At 36.9% G+C, this 16,833-nt stretch overlaps 2 protein-coding genes across 12 annotated transcripts in view; one reads left to right on the forward strand and one right to left on the reverse strand.

Annotated features, from left to right (window-relative positions):
• Positions 1-8,829, forward strand: part of LOC126758063 (transforming growth factor beta-1-induced transcript 1 protein) — a 40,064-nt gene extending 31,235 nt beyond the window's left edge. For all 11 annotated transcript variants that reach the window (XM_050472060.1, XM_050472062.1, XM_050472061.1 and 8 more), the window contains 2 exons: positions 7,320-7,553; positions 7,608-8,829. In XM_050472060.1, coding sequence (XP_050328017.1) covers positions 7,320-7,553; positions 7,608-7,685 — 312 coding nt within the window. In that variant the 3' untranslated portion in view covers positions 7,686-8,829. The remainder of the gene's footprint in view (positions 1-7,319; positions 7,554-7,607) is intronic.
• Positions 1-16,436, reverse strand: part of LOC126758062 (uncharacterized) — a 60,865-nt gene extending 44,429 nt beyond the window's left edge. Inside the window, exons 1-8 of the mRNA XM_050472056.1 lie at positions 16,080-16,436; positions 14,823-15,911; positions 14,599-14,709; positions 14,104-14,531; positions 12,833-12,953; positions 12,414-12,764; positions 12,088-12,339; positions 11,831-12,022 (exon numbers count right to left, since the gene is read on the reverse strand). Of these exons, the coding sequence (XP_050328013.1) occupies positions 11,831-12,022; positions 12,088-12,339; positions 12,414-12,764; positions 12,833-12,953; positions 14,104-14,531; positions 14,599-14,709; positions 14,823-15,911; positions 16,080-16,169 (2,634 nt within the window). The 5' untranslated portion in view covers positions 16,170-16,436. The remainder of the gene's footprint in view (positions 1-11,830; positions 12,023-12,087; positions 12,340-12,413; positions 12,765-12,832; positions 12,954-14,103; positions 14,532-14,598; positions 14,710-14,822; positions 15,912-16,079) is intronic.
• Between the last annotated feature and the right edge of the window lie 397 nt (positions 16,437-16,833).

Genomic DNA, 16,833 nt, shown 5'->3' on the forward strand with positions numbered 1-16,833 from the left:
GCCGGAGGTGTTGAAAATTTTTCGAGTGGTAAAAATGGTTTTATAAAAATGAAAAAATATTTTTTTTTTCATAAATAAAATATTTAGTTATATACTATATGTATGTAGATATTATTAAAACATATGTGTACATTTTTACATACAGAAATTTACAATATATAATGTTCATTAGAGACATTTCATTGAAATTTATTAAGCGTGTGGGTTGAGCGAAATTCTCAATTAGTGTTGCTGACGGTATTCGAGTGTAACTCTCATATACGGTAAATGAAATCAAGCATAAGTCATTATAGTCAGTTTAGTTGCTAGTGTCTATGAGAATAATGAGCTTATTAAAATTTATTTTTACGAGCCACGACTTACCAAACTAGTATTTACAAATTTGTGTAATTTTTGTCTATTTATGTCTGTAAGTAGACAGTGAGTGGGCAGTGTCAATGCTGACCTTAACAATTAAAGCTGAAATTATGCATGAACTAACCACAAAAACACATATTTTATAACAAAAATATATCTTTTTTTGTCTCGTTAAGTCTTTTATGTACATAAAGTAAGAATTTTTAGGTTCGGTTTAAAAAAGAAGGAGATTTGGAAATTAAGTTTTTGAAAGTTTTATAAAGAGAACAAATTAAAAGATGAAATTTGAGATCTCACAAACGGTATAGCAAAAGAAATCCTTATCTTACTAAATATGGGATCTTCATCTGCCTCTAGCTCCTTATTAAAATGATAAAGTTGTCCGATCTGAACAATCTCTATGGAGATTGCATAATTGATTCTGATCGTTTAGTTCGTATGGCAGCTATATGAAAAGTACTCGGCATGACTCCATATGATTTTTAGTTAGCCTTAACCTTTCAATGGGGCGGGTATGAATTTACATTGTGACAAAAAAGTTATTCCAACGATTTTTCCAGTTCTCCAAACACGTCATAAGCACGGCCTTCAATGCCTTCAGGGAATTTTATTTTGTCTCTTCGATCGAATGAAAACGGGTTCCAAGGAGGGAAATTGAGTTTGGGGAACAAGCAAAATTACACCGATCCAATTCTGGTGAAAACGGTGGTTAATCGATGATATTCATTGCGTTTTTAGCTTTAAATATGGTCATAATCGTACTCTTTTTGAAAAAAATACAGCTTTATTGGGTCAAGCCTCACACAAAAATCATTCGAATGGATTCGTGAGAGATATCGAGCTCTCTTGCTATCTCACTAATACTTGACTGAGATCTTCAAGCATCATTTTCCTTTTTTTCAATATTTCAATATTTTCATCAGTCAAAGAGGCCGAAGATCGTTCTCGCGAGGCATATCTTCAACGATCTCTCGACCTTCTTTGAAGGCTTTGTGCCATTCGCAAGCTTATGTCTTGAATCACCGTAAGCCAACATTTGCAACGATTCCGCATACGAAATTTGGTTAGAAATACAAAAATTGAGACAAATGCTTTGTTCGATACTTTTATCCATTATAAAATCGCAACGCTCTACTGAGGTGTACCGACTTAAAAAGCTCCTGTAAACAAACTGGTTGGCACATTAATTTAAGACAGTGCTACTAACCTAGCAAAATTCATTTTTTTGACATATCAATTACCCGGCGAATTTAATTAAAATTTGAGGGTGCTTTTTTGTCTTAATGTACATATGTATGTATGTCCAATTGAGTGAGCAAACTTTTGTTATTGTGAAAAAATGGATAAAATACTGTTTTTTGAAGGGAAAAAATCAAGCGTAATAAATCCGAGTTTTTGCATCTATGTATATGCGAAATATGGGTCCATTGTTTCACTCCGAAGTCCAATCGACAGCCATCTGAGTGGACTACACACGAGGAATCCGCTCCAAAGAGTGAAAAAACTGAACTGTCGTTAGGTAAATCAGTGAAAACGATGGCAAAAAGCCATGAACTGGACTTGAATTGTTTCCGTATTCACCGTATTCACCAGATATATAGAAAAAACGCAACTGTCAACTGGCAAGGTTGTGGTCTTTGTATTTTGGCATGCGCATGGAAGAATTTTTATTGACTACTTGGAAAAAAGAAGGACCGCCAACAGCCAATATTACATAGCGTTATTAGACCATTTGAAGCAAGAAATAACCGAGAAACGGCCGCGTATGAAGAAAAAGAAAGTGTTGTCTCACCCAGCCAATGCACCGCGTCACAAGTGAGTGAAAACAATAGCAAAAGTCCATGAATTGGGGTTCGGATTGCTTCTGCATCTACCGTATTTTCTAGATCTGGCCCCTGCGACTATTTCCTGTTCTCAAATCTCAAAAGAATGCTCGCTTGGAAGAAATGTTCGTCGAATGAAAATGTGATCGCCGAAACTAGGATCTAGGTCAAATCGTACGACAAAAATGGAATCCAAAAGTTGGAGGATCGCTATAATAAGTGAAACACTGTTGAAAGGAGGAACTACATATGATGAAAAAAAAATGGATTTTGCAAAAAAAAGTTTTTACTATGGTAGTCCGGGGACTTTTCAAAAGAGCCGTTATAGTGGCCCGACATCGGAGAATACATCAGATGGAAATCTTAAAAACACTGGAAACAGTTCAGATAAACAGATACAGACAGACGGTCATGGTTAAACTGATCATTTATATAGGGTATGGTACAATATTTATAAGCAAATGTGGGAGATCCTTCGGGCCTTTAAAACTTGTTGGAAAACTTAACATATACGGTGTATTTCCCATTAAAAAGGAAGATACTGCATAAATTGCCATATGATTAGAACCGAAGATTGTCATAATCGGTTCAGACTTCGATTAATAACAAGTTTTGATTTTATTTGAAAATACTTTTTATTTATACTTTAAGATCTTTTCAACTTGTGTGTTTTATATAAAAAGAAGTTAATATTTTTATATGTAGCCTTCAGCAAAGGTCAAAAAAATTCCAATAGTTACCAGATTTTCGTCTCATTCAGTTTTATCTCAATTTGTGATAGATCTATTGAAAGTAGTTGTTTGATCGATTGGACACTATGTTAAAATAATATCGAAGGAAGAGCAAACATTTGAACAGAAGAAAAATACCAGAAAGTTGCTCTTGAAGAAAAAACTTTTTTTTGAATAAAATAAATAATTTTTCGTAAAACTCTACTAAGATATTATGAAGTTCATCATTCATCCACCTATGTTTCAGCATTCAATTTTAAGAGAGTTAGTAATTCATGATATTCCTCAACTTCAAGCCTATGATTTTATATTATATATAATATAAGTATTAGATAGTCAGTTGAACTCAGAAACGTGCCACTCTATGACCAGTGTAAATAGTGTCACGTTTTTGATAGAAAAAACAAAACAAAATAATCTGTTATTATAACTTTTTTCTAATTTTCTAACACTATCAAAAAGCAATTAGACTAGATACTTATTATACACTTATTTTTTATATCTTATACTCGCATAGCTCTTTTTTGTTAGTATGTATATATTCACGTTTTTAGCGCCAATCAAATAGTTATTATAAAGCTCAAGTGACTTAAATTGCTGACCGTTGACTTTTGTAAAAAATATTTGCGTTTTAAAGCTTTCAGACAAAGCTTTATATAATACTATATATATAATAAAAAAAGCAGTGACTCAGGCGAAAGCGCAATTACAGTTGTAAATAATAAAAAAAAGAAAAATATGTTTACCTAACAATTAGAATTTATTACTGAGGCATAGCCAAACAGCAGTTGATAGCGCGGAAAATAACAACTAAATGCAATTATATACAAAGCTACGTATAAAGTATATATAAATATGTAAATATGAATATGGTCAGTTGTTAAGCATAACTCAACTTTTCTGATTTTAAAGATAAACATCATAACGGTTAATTGTGCAGTCTCGAATCAAGCGTTATACTTCCGTTACGTGGAATTTTACAATATTAGAAATATACTGAACGCTTGAAAAAACAATGAAAAATTTCCTAAAAAGTTTTTCCGATGAAATTTTACGGTTGTGATTGAGAAGGGGCAAATGTATTCCGGAAATATAAATAATGTGACCTAAAAGGAATGTTAAACTTTAAAATACCTAAAATCGGTTTGATTTTGTCGGTTTTGACTTGAGAAGGCAAATGTATTCAGGAAATATATATAAAGGTATATAAGATGAAAATGATTCACGACGAAGACGCAACTGATGACTATAGATTATTCTTTTTGTTCGAAGATTAACTAAGATAGTAATATCTCGACAGCCGGGTCTAAGTAACCGAAACGAACCCGAATTTTTAACTCGGCACCATGCCTCGAAATTACTTCAGGATTGTTTTCTACAACAACAGCGACATGGTAGTATCTCGAAATAGACTAAATTTTTCTTTAGCGACAAGAAAAATAGATATTTTAGTTTTACGACTGCAACATCTATTGACAAAATACGAAAAGACTTTTTCGACTATCCGACATAAAGGTCCTTACATAGTGAAATCATATTCCTATTGGGTATGCACCTGAAAATTCACGGAACAAATAAGATTATATACATTTATATATGAACTTAGATATCTCCATATATGTGTATGTATGCGTATGGATGTAGACATATGTATATATGTATGTATAGTAAATATTTCTGTAGGTATGCATATGCTGCTGCAGAATTTGCAAGCCAGTTGACGACTCATGTGAAATGACGTGGTTGCGGTTCGCAGACCGCATCATGCCTCACCGAGGCGTTTCCTCCCGCCAGCACAACAAATATCGCATTTGCTACCTATACCGTAATAAGCTCAGAGCAAAGGCAAACCGATCAGCGCCAGCATCTTCCATAACAAACACGAATGAATGCTTTATGCCAAATGCTGATTTTAGTTTTGTTCTTATTGTTATTATTTGTCATCAGCGGCAATGCCGCTTGGCGTTCGTTGCTGGGTGCGCGTAATCATGGAAATATTTGAAATAGAATAGCAAGGAATAAATATGAACTTGAAAATAAAAAGTAAATAAAAATTGTCATTTATAGCCGCGTCTGCAAGCAATAAATTCACACATACATACTTTCAGATGCAAATGTAGGTATTATATACATATATACTACTTATATATGTATGTGCTTATACTATATATGTATGTATGTAGAGAAATGTGTATTTAAATGACCACATGGCGGCCAGCACGCGCGCTTGCGCCGCAGGCTTATACTTGTAGAACTACGCGGCAGTGTGGGCAGACGATTCGGTTATTTCGATTTGTGTGGGAGTCTTCTGCTTGTTTTTTAGACAGATTGAATTCGTCAGCACTTGGCTGAATGAAGTTCTCATATAGTCACTAGTATAAAAACAACAATACTTGTTGGCAAAATCAAGGCTGAGTAAGCGCGCGTTGTACGTCACCGCGGCGTTGATTGATAACTGAAATACATATGTATGTAGGTCTGTAAGCAAATATGCAGGTTCAGAGTATTCATATATGTATGTGTTACTTATTTGCATACATTTGTATTATACATATATATTATACAAAATCAATAGGTGTATGTATCCGCTGATCTCGCTTCTCTAATTTCGATATTCGCTGCATGCTGAGAGACTAAAAAGTTAAGCATAACTGAGTAGTTTGGTAAATCCACCGAAATTCTTAGAAAGCGGCATTATCGATTTCAGTGATACGGAAATTGTAGATCTTTCGTGTTCTGCAGACATGACATAAGGATGATATTGAGACCCAGCACTCATTATTGGATAATATTCGACCGAATAGACTCACGTCCAGTACGTAGTGAAGAAAATATAGCAGCCGTAGCTGAGAGTGCACACGAAGACCGTGGAGAATCGATTCGGCGCCGTTCGCAGCAACTGTAACTGACGTATGGAACGACTTGGCGCATTTTGCGCCGAGATTTTAAATTGAAATAAAGCTTATGCAAGACCTTCTCAAGCGACATCGCTCTTGAAAAGTATGCAACTTGAAAGGATTCAAGAGCTGCCATTTCATCCAGAAAAAAAACGGTTTGATATGGTTTGTGGGCAGGTGGAATCATCGGTCCATATTTCTTCAAAAATTATGCTGGTAAGAACGTAACCGTCAATGACGACCGTTATAATGATAACCGAATATTTGATGCCTGAAGTAAGCTCGTGATCTCGGCGACATTTGGTTTCAACAAGACGGCGCCACTTCCCACACATCGCATCAATCAATGAATTTATTGAGAGAACACTTTGGTGAGCAGATAATTTCACATTTTGGGCCGATCAATTGGTCACCAAGATCGTCTGATATCACACCTTTAGACTTTTTCTTCTGAGGACCTGTAAAGTCTAAAGTCTATGCGGACAATTCAGCTTCGATTCAGGCCTTAGAGCAAAACATAACGCCAGTCATTCGCCAGTTACCAGTCGAAATGCTCGCACGAGTTATCGAATATCGGACTCAATGGGTGGACCATCTGAGACGTAGCCGCGTCAACATTAAATGCCAGAGAATGGATCACCATTAATAAGTAAACGGCAAGCCCCTGCCCATTTTACAAGATCTTATGAATAAGATCTCGTAATTTTTGATTTCAAAATTGAATCGTGAATAAGAATTGTAGCTTGGGTTTCAGTAACAGTAGAAAAATTTTGGTTCCGATATAGGAAAGATTGACAAAATGAGATATATGTACCAGATAAAAGTATGGTTTTTGATCATTCAGAAAATATGATTTTCTTGGAAGATTTTCGCTAAATATCTATAAAAACGGTAGAGAAAATAAAACGAACTATTAGGTAAGAAACTTTATCTCGGGCGCAGAGCTGACGTTGTTGTTATCAAATACAGTTTTAGTATGAATACCAAATTTTATCGAAATCGGTTGGTGGGGTACCAAGATATGGCAAACAGCCTCAGGATATAACTCGTCTCGTAATTAATTTAAATAGCAAGATCTTGAAATATATAGAAAACCAATGACGGTTTAGAATTACATCTGTTAATTCCAAATGGCTCTCGGAGAACGAAAGTAAAAATAGGAAATTAACAATTAATTGACTTGAGAACTTCTGAAGTTAAGCCTTACGTCTTCAATACGGTTAAGATCGAACATCGAACTTTTCCGATTTCCGGTAGGATCGTTCAATCTTCATATGTTACATTAAGTTTATTATAAGTTATTATGACCAGTAGGACGGAAAGCTTCAATATCTTATAGGTTAATAGTTTATCTTGTCTTATTATTATTTTTCGAAAGCAGAGAAAGCAGAGTTGCATACCGCGGGCGGTATTTTTCACAAAATATGCGCTAAATTTTAAGATTATCGAATATATGTACATATATTTAATATTTTCTTCATTACATTTAAATTTTGTTTGTTTCCTTGTAGCGCACAATCAAGGCACTCGGCCAGACTTGGCACGAAGATTGCTTCGTGTGCGGCGGCCCATGTCAGAAGCCGCTGGTGGGCACATCATTTTATGAGCGCGATGGACGCGCCTACTGCAAGACAGACTTTGAGGAATTATTCGCGGCACGATGCGCCGGCTGCGCCAAACCCATAACAGAAAACGCGATTGTGGCACTAAATTCCAAATGGCACAGGGACTGCTTCAAATGCAAGGTGAGTGGCCACTTTCAAGTGTTTATGTATGTATATTAATTTTTTTGTTGACAGAAATGCGCCAACCCCATCACGGCGAGCATATTCGCAGTCGAGGAGAACAAACCGGTGTGCACGGAGTGCTCAGCTTAGAAGCCAGCCGCAAGGAGGACAACTGAAGTAATAAATAATGTGAATGAATGCTAAGGACAATGGATAAAAAGACACTTAGAAAGCAAGAAAGAGAGAGACACAGATAGAAAGAGAGACAGAGTGCGCTGGCGAGCGCAAGCGTTTAATTACCTGAAAAATCTAGTTTTAAATGGCAACTCAAATAACAAAAGGGATAAAAGTGAAATAATACACAATGCAAGCAACGAAAGCGAAGAATCTTACATGCAAAATAGAATTGATTTTGTTTTTCTAATTGTTGCGCTACTAACCAGGAATACCAGGAATGGAATCTACGCATAAGGAAACATTTGCAAGTCTTCAGTTAATCAAAAGTATAAATATGTATGTATGTACTCTACACAACACACTCAAACACACCCACACGAAAACTACACTTGAATTCCACAACACAATCCACACCGCGAACGCTGTAGACACCCACACACACACACACTCAAACAACCCGAGAAATGTTTTACTGCCGGACGGATAAAGTGGTTGCTGTGTGCCGTTTTCTTTGAGCTAGTCTGCCTCACTAAAAGCTCCTTAAAAGCTCCCTGGCATTAGTAAAGCTCCCTGGCATTATTAAAATGTCATGCGTTCCAACCTAAAAACCGGCAATTATTTGTTGTTGCTTTTTCTCACAATAACTGCAGGCAAATTTATTCCACAAGCTTCTATTTGCGTTTGATTCGTTTTAAGGAATTTCTTTTCTTCCACTTTTCTTCGTTCTTTTTTTTTTGGAGAAAGAAAAAATTATACTTAATTGTTTTTTTTTTATATTCCTAAGACTTTTTTTTTACTAAAAATCATGTAAATTGCATTGGTTCGTATATTCCTAAGTGACAAATTTATCTTTTTGCATTTTTGCGATTTTTATTTTCTTCCAAAAAAACTTAACTTACCTAATCAGAACAAAAAATTTTATCTCAACTCAAATTCGAAAGTTCTACTTTTTGGTCAATTTTCTATATAAAATATGATCAATACTCGCTTCTCAAAATTAGTATTTTGCAAATTTGCCTCGAAACCGTAAAATTAGGTTATAATAACTGTTATGCAGCAACACTGTGGTGAGTTATGAGCATATTCAACCACACTAGACTACTTAAATTCCACAAAATGCTAACACAACATTCCAGCCATTTTGCAAATATTGAAAAACAAGCTAAACTGGCAACGTAACTAATTTTCAAAAATACTTCAGCTAATTTTCAAAAACAATTTTTATAAGTTTACTTGAAATTTGCTTAAAAAAAGCAATTTTTAAATTTGTAGAAATATTATATGGCTAAATATTTTTGAAAATTAGTTGCGTTTTTTAACCTTAAAATGGTTTGTCAACTGTAAATAATTACAAATATATAAACAAATGTCGCATGAACAATTTTTCGTAATATTTCCAAATTAAGTTAATTGAAAATTTTAATATTTACATATACATACATAAATTATACTTGAAAATGTATCACCATATGCATGAACATGTAAAGAATCTAAAATAATAATAAATAAAAAACCAACAACAAAACAAACAGCAGATCTTTAAAAAGGGGGAACTTGTAATATTTTCCTAATTTTGAAAAATATTTTTTTGAAACAAGCTGCCATATGATCTGAATGCCTGGATAAAGTGCTTGTACCGAAAGCTTTTTCACGAAATTTTGTATAGATTGTTATTTAAAGGCTATGCTGCAATCCCGAAAGACCTTTTTTAGATCGGATCACTCTAGCATGTGCCTGCATCAAACTCAATGGTCAAAATTATAAACTTAGATGGAATACTTTTTTATTTGACGAGTTATCTTCACGAAATTTTAAACAATGTTCCGTCTTAAGACGCACAGCTTGTTAAATTTTCGCATTAAAAACTTGCCTCGAAGGTTGACTTCCTACTTCCGCAGAAATGAAATTTCTTCTGGAATGCTGCCTACCAAATAATAATTCTCTCCTTTCCAATCTTCTTACTTATGATTGCGTTTCTAGCAAGCTTGAAACTCATTTTAAAAGACTGTCTCAAATCTCTCTCCTAACAAGACTTCGCTCGAAATAAAGATTCTTGATTTCTTTCCAAATGTCATTCCCTTCCCCTCGGAGAGATATCTCAACCGGATTTCAACTTTTCTCGTTTTGGGAGGGCTCTCGGCCAAAAACGGGAAGAATGAGCAAATCCAGAGTGAAATTGGTGCTCATTGTCTTTTTTGACATCAAAGGTATCATCCATCATGAATTTGTTTCCCCTGGATAAACCGTGAACTCCAAGTTTTACGTAGAAGTCTTCAAGAGACTCAAGCGAAGGATCAATGGGGTCCGACAGGACATCGCAGCCGATTGGAAGTCGCACCACGACAACGCCCCGGATAACCCTTCTGCAGCCGCCCAACAGCCTAGATGTGGGCCCCCCGAACTTTTTTTTATTTCCTTGTCTGAAAAGGCCGATGAAAGGCAAGAATTTTGAGACGACTGAGGGGATCCACGCCTTCAATCGCGCTGGCAGCGCTGCATTGACGCAGAAGGAGCCTATTTTGAAATTTTTAAAGAATTGTAACTTGGTTCAATAAATTTTTTTAAATCGACTCAGTCCTATTACTTTTCGGACAACTAAATAAGCAGTTAAGCCAGTGTTAACAATTTGCCAAAAAGCTATGAAGAGGAAGCAAAAGAGGAAAAGTATGCGAATAAATTTTTAAATTCATTGAAAGCAAAAGAAATCGTGACGATTATGCAAAAAACTGTTTATTAATTTTGACCTTGACCTTAATTAGTTCCTAGGTAACTTGTTTTTTTAATTGTTGACCTTAACTAGTTCCTAGGTAACTAGTTTCAAAAGTAACTAGTCATGGAAGTAACTGGACCAAAAGAAATTAGTTCCAAATGCAGCTAGTTAAAAGTAACAGGTCCAAAAGCAATAAGCACCAGAAGTAACTGGTCCTAAAGTAACTAGTTCCAAATGCCTCTAGGTCCAAAGTAACTAGTTCCGAATGTACCTACTTTTGGAATTAACTAGTTTTTGAGTTTAAAGCTTTGTAAAGCGACTCTGAATGCCAGAGGTCTGAAAATTGGACTTCGAAGCAAGAACCAAATAGAAGGAGATGATCCACCAATCATCTATATACATACATATATATACGGCTAAAATGTGCTCAGTGGAGCTCTGAATTTTATAGAAAGATGTCGTAAGATCGGAACTTGCATGACCGGCTCAGTCGAAGATTTATATTGGATCTTCTTACCAACTGAACTTAAATGAATTTAAAGAAAGTGTGGACCTTTAATGGGAACTAAGAACAATGTTTGGAACATTTGTGGGTAACAAACAGAAAAATATATATTTTTAGATTATATAACGTGAACATGACAACTCTTTTTTATAAGAGTCTAGGAATATTTTAAAATCAAAACAAAAGCTTCTAACGCATAAAAATTTTGATTTAATTCTCACATAACAGTATACATGTAACAGGCATTTGAACACACATGATTTCATGTACACCACAAAATAACTTTTCACCGTAAATTTATTTTCGAACACGAAAGTACAAAAAAAAACAACATACACTTTCGAAACGGGGTAAATTTTGGAGGAAAAAATCGTCAAACGCTAGGAGAGACAACATATTTGATAAAGAACTCATACTTAGAACAAGTTCATCGTCCGATTTCCATTCATTCTATGAATCAATGTTTTTATGGTGTTGTTGCATTCTCAACGTTTTGTTTTTCACCGACGTTGCTGTCACTTTCGTTTTTTGCTGAATAATGATTTCTTGGGTACTTTTCACAAATAATATTTTGAATTATGTAACACTGGATTATTTTGTACTACACTACGAATTTTGGAATATTTTTTTGCGGTCGTTGCAATTCGTTTCTATGCATTTTGCTTATTGCTCGGTTGCGACATCTGATTCACACAACTCAAATGAGTATTTGACGGTTGTCGACGTTGGCGTGGACTTTGGCATTAAGTATTCGAGTCTTATATTCTAGAATACGAGTATATACATTATAGAGTTAAAGGGTTAAAGGCTTGGATATTTGCAAAACTTTGTAGCCATGCAACGAGGAAAAAGAATAACCCGAAATACTTGTATATTTACGGTAAATAATGTTTGTGTACTCACCTTCTTCTCGATCACCGAGCCGAGGGTTTGCATAATGGGCTGCAGCACCTGACGCATTTGTTGCTTGGTCACGGTTTGTAGCGCTTCAATGAGCGCTTTGTTAAGTGTCGGTAATTCCTCGGAGTTCATGCTGGGTTCGGCTGGTGGCGCAATCGGATCCACGGCGATATTCTGTGCGCTTTGGAAGAGACCCTGCGTGGTGGCGAAAAACATTGTTTGGGAACACTTTTATTGCAGTCGAGAAATCCAAAATTTACCGAGCTCCTTGGCAGATCGTTGATATGCGTCGAAATTTGATCGCCATCCGGTTTGGTGATTACCATTTGGGATGTTTGCGGCACGGGTGCAGTTTCGGTGTTCGATTTCGCTTTCGCTGTTGTTGTGCTCGGTTTCAGCACGCGTCGCAATTTCGGTTTGCGTCGGTGATTGTAGTGATTCTTCGGCACCAGCTTCGGTTCGTACATATTCAGATCGTTCATGAACATTTTCAAGCTGTAATTGGAGGCAGTCTGGAAGTGTAGTGATTTTAGAAATAGAATAATATATTAATTTAAATCTGTTTTAGAAAGGAATGTGAAAACACCTTGTCGAAACTTGCTTTACGATAATTATCGCGTGCCGTAAGGAAACGCTCTTCGTGCATATCCTCCAAGAAGCCCAGAAACTTGGCGCAACGCTCTTGCAGACATTCGATTATTGCATCGTTACGATCGAAGATTTGCTTCTCCAAGCAAATGCTCACGGTTGTGCTGGCCAACTCGATGAGCGTGTTCAGCTTTTGCGGCACTTGATCGAGCAGGAAGTAACGGAGTTGTTTGTAGTATGTCTGCAGTGATTGGTGGATGAGCGTAAATATGTTGTGGACACGCTGTGTAGCCTCATTGGAGACGGCGCTGCAGAGTTGCTCCACCGAAACAACACGAAGATCTTCGATCTGTCGAAAAAGGAGTTTTCGAAATAAGTAAAATTGAAATTGATTTAAATAAAAAATATTTGCTTTACCATGCCCTTTAAGGGATATAGAAAATTACGCGAGAATCTCACAGAGAATTCGAAGGCGTTCTTCTGACGTCTGGTCTTCTCATAATGACTGTCCGGCACGTAGAGCTCCAGTAAGCTTATGCTGATGAAATAGAAGGGATGAGTGTCATCAATAGAAATGAACTAATACTAGGTTAGGTTGAATTAGCAGATGAAATATGGCAAAGAAAAGGAAGAATTGTCAATATTTTGTTTTGAAGTTTAAAAAAACTTGCAAATATTTGGCCTCAATAGTTCGAACCCTATGACCATCCTTACAGTCAAGTTTTGAAATACTTGTGCCATTATAGTCGGCCTTATTTTGCACATGATTCGGCGCAGATTCTTTTCTAACTGCTCAATTCTTACTGGTTCAACAGCGTGAACCACATTAACTTGACATTTCCTCACAAGAAGAGGTATGTATAACGGACCCAAAACAGATAATCTAGCATACTATATAGCTTTATCCAAAAATCCGGCCGGCTTCAGTTAGCACTATGGAATCAAAATTCGCGCACCATTGGGCTGTAGTTCTCATCGCACTCTTTATCTACATCTTCCGTTTCAAAAACGTCTATTTTCTATTTCGAATGACTACTTTTCATAGTAGAAGGAGATTCCTCACGGTCTACTGACGGCCATCGCCGTTTAATTTTCATAGATGTCATTAACAGAGAACGAACTCAGGATCAACGGCCCTAGTTGGCACTCTTAACCCTTGTCCAAAGATGAGAGCCTGTCATTTATTTTCAAAGAACCCTTCCCATCTTCTTTAGATGTCAAGATTTCAAGAACTTAAGCTCCATCTTACAGGAGTAATCTCCTTTTTTTACTAACGTTTTTAATACCAACCAAAGCTAAACTGATAAGCTTCCATATATGTATATTCTTATCCTTAAACGCTTGTGGGATGTCCAATATATAAAGTAATTCCTTGCATCTATAGATCATACCGAAAGGAGGCTCATTGGTACTTCAGTTTTGATTATCTAAAATTTCGAGGCTTAAAGCATAGTTTAGTTCGGCTATTACGACTTCGTACTCCCTTTGATGGCTGTATTGACATGAGATCTATAGGGGTTGAGGTACTAATGTTCTATCTCTCGACAAAGCCAAAGAGGCTGATAGGATACAGTCAAAACGATATATGAAATTTTCTGAGAGACATTCCCCATTTCTAAAGAAGCTTATATAAACTAAGAAAACAACCGAGTACCTTATCTAAGTTTATACTTGTAATTTAGACTTACCGCAATTTATCCAGCGTTTCGATAATACGTTCCTGTGTGCTGGTCATTTTTGCGAAAATCGCCATCTTCTCCATTTTCAAATCTTCAATGGACTTAGTCAAAATTATATTTTTCATGGAACGCAACTCATTGGAACTGATTTGGTTCAACTGGGCGTTACGCTCCTTATGGGGTCTCGGTGTGGTTGTTGAGGATCTCTTGCCACCTGAGCGTGGTGTGCCTATCGAAGACTTCTCAGCCGGCGAAGAGGTATCCGGACTACGGGCTGTTGACTTTTTACGTGGATTTGGTTTGACTTCTTCAGCTGGCTTATTCTTTGGTTTGGCACACTTCTTCTTGGTATCCTTGCTGGTTGCGATAGATGGCTCCTTCTCTACTGTTGGCGAGGGAGATTTTGTGTTGCGATTTTTGATAACCATTTTTAATTGCTGGAGAAGGTTGAGTCAAAATATGAATTCATTTTAGAGAATTATTTGACTTTCTAATGACACTCACATTCTGCTTCAAGACCGCTTTCTTGTCTTCTTCGCGTTCGTCGGTCAGATCAGAGTATCTTAATGGTGAGATATTCTTCAAGAAGCTCAAGTTCATATTGGGAATTTCCGACTATAAAAAATACAAAAATGTAAACAAATGCAATTAAATAAATAAAAAATATGCGAACAAATTTCTATTTTCTGTTTTTGTTCGTGTTTCTTTTTGATTTATTGCGTACATACTTCGAGTTCGACAAACTCTGCCAGGCCTCCGCTGCCATTCGAATTGTTCGTTAACTCTTCGGTTTTGGGACGCGCACCACAATATTTTGTGTATTGTTCGCGCTCCAGCATCTCGTACTCCAAATCGCTATCCTCTATTTCGTAGGTCGACGGATTGTCGTCGTAACTGTTGAGCGCATAGGTGAGTGCCATGTTCGGCAAACTCGGCGGCGGTGACATATTCTTCAACATCATTTCCGGTGCGCTGATCTGTATGGGCAATTGCAGCTCATGCGAATGCATTGTGTAGGTGACATTTGTCGGCAAACGTTCGGATTTCTCCGAGAATTCGGCGAACTTGATTTCAGCTGATTGCGCTTTCTCCATGGCCGGCTCAGCGCAGATTTCCACCCATTTCGCTTGCGGTTGACGAAACTCCTCAACCACCGTCGGCATAACAGTTCTCGATGCGAACAGTTCATCCTCCTCCGGCACGTCGGGCAATTTACACAAACCGCTATGCAGTTCGCGTCGCATATGTGGCATGTGCATGGTATGCGTTTCGTAAAGCGGTTCGTGCGGCAAGTCGAAGGGATTGCAAAGTATTTGATCCTCCGAAGTGGGCTCCGAACCATACAAATCACCATCGCCAACGCCATTATCATCGCTATATTCATACGCATTACTGAGTAGCCTAGGCGACTGCCGTGGCTCGACGGTGCCGCTGCCACTAGGAAAATCATGTGCCGAGTTGCGTAGTATACTTTTCAATGCCATGGACGGTTGCATGGATTTCGTGGTCTCTTTCGGTTTTGCATATGTGTCGGTTGAGTTTTGTCTACGCAAGTCGCCGTAGCTCTTCACTTTGCCGATCAGCTGATTGATCTCCGTATCACTTAAGTTGCGCACACGTCCGCCGGCGTCACCACGTGACACATGCGTCTCGACATCCGCATCACGTCGGTAAGGTGTGTGTGTATCGTTCGCGCATGGCATTTTCTTTGCTTTACAAAGCCGATTCAGTATTTCCTTTTTGCGATTACGTTCATGGTCCGGATCGGTCTGTTGTACCTTCTGTATCAGACGTTCCAAATGCTCGGGACGTGTGTACTGCGTGGAAGCATTGGTTGAAATATTGGTTATTAAAATGTAAAGAATTAAAAATACTAACAAAAATAATATCAAAAATAAAAAGCGGTGCATAAAAAAAAGAAATTTTCGTGCAACGCAGTTTTGCTCAGGCGCTTCTAACCTCAAATTACTTGCGCTATATTTTACCTTAAACTCGAAGTTCCTCGTTGTCGTGCTCAAGACGGGATCATCGTGCAGCGAGAATCCATAGAATTTCTTACCATCGAATTCATTCATCTTCAGTTTTTATAGTTTTTATTTTCGCTTTAATTGCGGCTCTTATAAAAATCCGTCGTCCGTTTCTTGTTCGTCTGCCGTTAACTGCTTCAGTTTGCTTGCTTACCAATTCAGTTACTTTCTGTTTCGGTGCCTTGCTATCAGTTGTTGGTGTGTTCCACAGACGCCTGGTGAATTGTCGAAAATTTTCAATACAAAAATTGCAAAAACCAATTATCAAATATAAAGTGTTATAAAAAAAACTTTTTGTAAATGTAAAATTGAAAAATATATATTCACGACTGAATAGATAATTTTTTTTTCGTATTTTCTTCAATGCTGAAGTAACTTACAAAGCTGCCTGAGCAAACGAAATTCAAAAACAATTTTTGTAATGCAAATGGAAATTGAAAATAGCTACAATATTGAAATTGCCCTTTTGAGGGAATAGCGGAATGAGAAGTATGTGTGTTCGCTGGCTGTGAGTTGACGCGTTCAATATCGAATGCTCTTGCTATGAGTTTTTTTAGTGAGCTGCGCAGGTGGTGGTTATTTACAGGGTTAGGGAACAGTTGGCTATAATATAGGCCTATTTGGTTGAAAAAGGGGTTGAAGGACTATATACCTATGAATATATTTATATTATTAAGTTATAAGAGAACCGGAGAGTGAATATTTCAGTCAA

The sequence above is a fragment of the Bactrocera neohumeralis genome, chromosome 5 (genome assembly GCF_024586455.1).
Source record: "Bactrocera neohumeralis isolate Rockhampton chromosome 5, APGP_CSIRO_Bneo_wtdbg2-racon-allhic-juicebox.fasta_v2, whole genome shotgun sequence".
NCBI classification, from domain to species: Eukaryota; Metazoa; Arthropoda; class Insecta; order Diptera; family Tephritidae; genus Bactrocera; species Bactrocera neohumeralis.